Raw genomic sequence first — 5,587 nt, forward strand, 5'->3', positions numbered from 1 at the left:
TATTGTTATATTGCTGTTTGTAGGTTCATGTTCCAGAGTTTTATTTATTTTTTTGTTAGGTTTGTAAGTCACCCAGATTTACCTTGATTGAGTTGGTCGGCTGTGTGTAAATGTTACCAATCAATTAATATGGTATCTAGAGATGTGGAAAATGTTTTCTCCGGACATATTCCAACCCTAAATTGACTATTTTGAGTGTTTTGAGGGTGGAACAAAATACATGTGTTTTTGAGTCTGCAAAAAAATGTGACTGCTTTGAGATGGAGGGCTTTCAATAGGGACATACAGTACAAAACATTTCTTCCTTGAAATGTCCCAACCTCAAAATGTTGATTGGAGAGTCCCAAGCAGGAAACAAAACATAGATTTCAAGAGTTCTGCATGGTGTATGAAACAAAATACATTAAAACAAACCAAAGTGTGAACCAAATCCCCTTTTTATAGGAACAGCTCTACAGCTGAAACCCCAAAGAAACTGCCTAACAATTCCAAAACTCAGAGAATAACAATAGAAAGTTATGATCCTGCCCATATGTGTGATTGAATCTTGTGCATTTTAAGCCATTCCCTGATCCATAGGGAACCTCAACCCCATCTCCAGGTCCCACAGAGCACCAGTCACCAACTGGTGGTCCGTGGACCACTGGTGATTCATGAGAAAATTTTGGTGGTCCTCAGAAAAGTTATTTGCATTTTTATATTGCACTAAATACTATTTATCTTTTTAAAAAATTCATATTAGTGGTCCGCGGGATTTAAAATTATGAATTTAGTGGTCCTTAAAGTCTGAAAGGTTGGCGACCCCTGCCACAGAGGTTCTGGGAATCTGCTATGAAACACAAATCCCATCTTCATTTTGTGTTTTAAACTTTCTTTTTGGGAATAAATACACTTTTTCTAGAATCACCTCCAAAACAATTGCCTCCTCATGCTATGGATCAGAAGTTGTCCATAAAACTTTTACAAAATCTTTCATTGTAAAACAGTTGCCTTTTTTTTTTTTTTTTTTGTAACCCTGCAGTCTAATAGACATTAGGAAACAAAGATTGTGGAGCAAAAGAAACTCAAAAGCAGTTTAGGATGCATAATTCATTTTATTGACAAGTGAAATTCATTTAGAAGATATTCCTTGGCTAAGCAAACAAAAGCAGGGGAAAGAAGGATGGAGGAAGATCCATGTTGCTTGGAGTAATATCTCAGTCCTCTGGATCTGTATTGGATTACTTTTTACATACTCCATAGTAGTTCAATGTTAATATTCCACGACTTTCACTATGAAGAGAAAGATATAGCACAGAATTTGAAAAGCCAGAAGATGTAAGCTTTTTCACAGGTACAAACCCAACATATTTTACAGCAACTACAATTGAAATGTAGGGTCTATTGTAATTAGCAGAATTAACCCTTGCTTCATCTTGGCTGACTGTGGTATGACAATAGAGAAAAAGCTCTCCAATGAGGACATTCATTGACTTCAGAACAATCTTTGTCAGCCTAACTGGAACAAATGCAAACAGCAACAAATTGAGGTCTCCTACAAAGAAATCTACTCAAGTGGTTCATTTTGGTATCATGAGTAAAACCGATACTTACATAAATGCATTGCAGAAAAGGCATCTGTTGGAATAGGTCACACCATCGGAGGCACAATGGGGCTGGTAGTCCTTGGTGCATTCTTTTCTGGGAAAGCCAGCACAATCAACCTTCAGAGAGAACAACATTGGTTTTATCTTCTCTTGGCTAATCTAAGGCTCCTAAAGATCTTGTGATCTTCCAAATTCAGTGATGTAAAAACAGTGTTTTCCATTTTGTAGAATTCCATGTGTATAGACTTCAACTCCCAGAAATCTCTGCAATGGTTATACTGGTTGAGGAATTTTGGACAATGAAGCCTACATATCAGAAGGAGTTGGCCATGTAGAGACTCCATGAGGAACCCTTGTGCTGCAGTGGTTAAAATGCAGTATTGCAGGTTAATTCTGCTCACAGCCTGGAGTTTGATCCCGATGGGCTCAAGATTGACTCAATCTTCCACCCCTCCAAGGTTGGTAAAATGAAAACCCGGATTATTGGGTGCAAGGTGCTGATATTTGTAAACCACCCAGAGAGTGCAGTTGCCTTTTGAAAAAGGCACTTTTGGGACAACCATGACCTGGATGATTGAGAATCTCCATGGACAACTTTGGAAAATCTTCTTCTTGAAATTAGGCTGCCCTGAAGTTATGTGCCTTTTGGTATCAGATAAAAACCTTATTTGCTTATTACAGACTTAAATTTCTGTTATTAGGTCATCTTGCTCTTTTATGGATTGTAACCACTTGTAACATTCTCTTAGTAAATGGGCTACAAATATTTTATATAAATACAAATGACAAGGGCCAAATTGGATTTGGTTTCACGTATTTGCATTTAAAGAATGTTCTTAATATGATTGTTCTCTAAAACAAGTGGAAGGCAGTCCAGTCTAGAACTACTGCATTTCAAAGGAGAAACCTAATTTTTCTCCCAAACCCTTTATCTAATAATATTTACTCCCTACATTTAGGGACAGAGCTTAAAAATCCTAAATTCCAATTAGATAGTTTTGGCATGAAGGCATATCATTCTAGGGGCCATTCATTTAGATTCACTATCACGGAGAGAGACAATTGGGCAGCAAATGGATAATACATCATCTTTCTTTCAATATTTTAATCCTGTTTTGAGTTTTCAGCATCTATATTTGGAAGAGTTGGTAGTTGCATGTCTTGTCAGGCAAAACAATGGAATTCTTGTAGTGGAGACTCCCCTTCATGTCAAGCTTGACACTGTAAAAGGTAACATCTTCTTGTTATTTTAAAAAATCCAAATTAATGTACCATAAAGGAGAATAACTGTAGCTCAGGTTTGAAATGAAGGGTCCTTAGTGCTCTCTGAACTTATTTGTTTTCTTGCAGACATTTCATTACCCAAACTAGGTATCATTGTCAATGTTAGTGTGGATTAGCAATTATCGTATTTTTCGGAGTATAAGACGCACCAGAGTAAAAGTGTTTGAAGACTACAGTTGGTCCAGAACGCAGCCGCGCGAGCTGTCGTGGGTGCACCTAGGTACACCCACATTACACCAATTCTCCGCGAGCTACACTGGCTCCCTATTGGTCTCCGGTCACAATTCAACGTGTTGGTTATTACCTTTAAAGCCCTACATGGCTCAGGGCCAGGTTATCTTCGAGACCGCCTTCTACTGCATAGCTCCCAGCGACCGATAAGATCCCACAGAGTTGGTCTCCTCCAGGTCCCATCAGCTAAACAGTGCTGGCTGGCAGGCCCGCGGGGGAGGGCCTTCTCTGTGGCTGCCCCAGCTCTCTGGAACCAGTTACCTCCTGAGATCCGGACCATCCCCACCCTATTGGCCTTCCGAAAAGCAGTGAAGATCTGGCTTTTCCGGCAGGCCTGGGGCTGTTGATCTCGCTGTTGAGATCTGGCGAGATCCAGCCATGAATGGTGTGAATGGGTTTTAATTGTTTTTAATGTTTTAATTTTTAATGTTTTTATATATGGTTTTTAAATGCATTGTAAGGCGCCTTGAGTCTTTGGAGAAAGGCGGCATACAAGTTGAATAAATAAATAAATAAATAAATAAATAAATAAATAAATAAATAAATAAATAAATAAATAAGACGCACCTTAGTTTTTGGGGAGGAAAATAAGAAAAAAGCTGATTGGCAGGTGGATCAGCCTCCTATACCCCCTATCAGCTCAGAGGTGAATTTTAGCAACAGGTTCCTTGATTGTGAGCTCTGTGCCTTGCTTTTTTTTCTGCCTCTGAAACATCTGAAACTCCATTTCAGAAAAAACTTTTTCCTGCCCTGAAAGCCTCCGAAACAGAGCTTCAGAAAAAAAGACTCTGAAGCTCTGTTTGGGCGCTTCTTTTCTGAAGCTTCGTTCCTGATGCTTTTTTCAGCCTCTGAAACCTCAGTTTGAGAAGCTGGGCAGGGCTACATTTGGAATATAAGACTCACCCAGATTTTCACCCTCTTTTTTGGGGGAAAAAGATGTGTCTTATACTCTGAAAAATACAGTACCTAGTTTGGGTAATGAAAGAAAACAAGAAGACAACCAAGCTCAGAGAGCACCAAGGAACACTCCTTCCCCCAAATTAATGTATTATTCTCTTCTTGAAGTCAGAGACAATACATTTTCCACCATGTATTTTCCTAATATTAAGAGAAGGAAAAAGACATCTACATTATTATTCAGTTCTCTAATTATGTCTATTATACTATAAAGTCTATTTCCTTGAATGTATTCTTCCCCCCCCCCGTAACATAAATCACAATTTTACCATTTCATACTAAAAACTGGTTATATTACATAATCCATAAAGTCCATATAAATTTCATCCCAAACATTGCTTTCATTGCTATCTTCCACCCCACCCCACCCCACATTCCAAAATCATTGCATATCTAAATTCTCAACTGTGATCATTTGAGTTTATTACATAGTTAACACTTACCGGCTTTTCTTCTTCTTCAATAGCATCTAAAAAGAAAGATTAAATCCATAAACAATATAAAATAAAACCATAGCTTGACTAAGGACCAACTAAATAATTTCTTTCACTGCAAAAAGAATGTATTGGACCGTACATATTTCTTTCTGTCTCAAATGCAAATATATTCAAATTCATACAACTATTACTGAATAATAGTTGGGCTAAACATGAGCAAAGTAAATATAAATTTCTTTAATCAGCTGACAACATAAAATTAAAAATAAGCAATCAAAAACAACTATACATTTATAATCCTTTTGTTGGAATACAGCGTTGGACTAAGTATAAGGGGTAATTAGTTGATTAAAGGTTTAATTGATTAAAGCCAGGATTCATGATCAGAAATGCTTTCTGGGGCTTTAACACTTGAAAGCTGCTTAGCTGTAATTTTTGGTATCTGTTGGTGTCAGGATTGTGGAGAGCTGCAGTTTTATTGTCTAAAGATTTGTGTGATTTCTATATAAATTGTAATTTGGGGTTGGAAATCCCTCATAAATACAACCCTCCTGTGAAGGAGCCTTTAAAATGCCCATTTTTGTGAGGCTGAGTGGGTAATGTGGATCTAAGTCTCAAAATGCCAAGTATCTGAAAAGGATCTTTTGCAAGATGGTGCTCGGCTTACCTGAGTACAAAAAGAAGAGTGCCAGGGTGAAAAACAGGCAAAAAGCCACCTTCATATTGGTAAGAGAGGGTAAACCACACCAGAGTTCTTCCACTGAAATAGCTTCTAGCTATCACGGACACAGCTGCTGTTTAAGCTCTAGCTGGGCATTTATGTCTATATATAAGCATATTGCCACAGCCTTATCAAAAGAAGATAAAGAGAATGTTGACATTGCAAGTTCCTATAGGCACTTTTCAGTTTCCCCTTTCTATTAGTATAGGAGAATGTGAAAAACTTGTGTTAGTCAGCTTCTATTAGTAAATATTGAGCGAATCTTTGGGAACAGTAAACATTTGTTAAATCATAAATCATAAGCAAGTAAATCATTTATACATTCAAAGGGGAAATGTGAAAAATATCATTACTCACCAAATTACAGTTAT

The 5,587-nt window shown here is 37.6% G+C and overlaps 1 protein-coding gene across 1 annotated transcript; it reads right to left on the reverse strand.

Annotated features, from left to right (window-relative positions):
- Nucleotides 1-1,074: 1,074 nt before the first annotated feature.
- LOC117660561 (kazal-type inhibitor-like protein) lies at nt 1,075-5,267 on the reverse strand. The gene is made up of 4 exons (XM_034408730.2): nt 5,163-5,267; nt 4,502-4,527; nt 1,594-1,703; nt 1,075-1,272 (listed from the first exon to the last, which is right to left on the reverse strand). The coding sequence occupies exons 1-4, from the start codon at nt 5,215-5,217 to the stop codon at nt 1,221-1,223; spliced, it is 243 nt and encodes an 80-aa protein (XP_034264621.1). The 5' UTR covers nt 5,218-5,267; the 3' UTR covers nt 1,075-1,220.
- Nucleotides 5,268-5,587: the final 320 nt, after the last annotated feature.

The sequence above is a fragment of the Pantherophis guttatus genome, chromosome 2 (assembly GCF_059756535.1).
Source record: "Pantherophis guttatus breed Tessera chromosome 2, ASM5975653v1, whole genome shotgun sequence".
In the NCBI taxonomy this organism is placed as follows: domain Eukaryota; kingdom Metazoa; phylum Chordata; class Lepidosauria; order Squamata; family Colubridae; genus Pantherophis; species Pantherophis guttatus.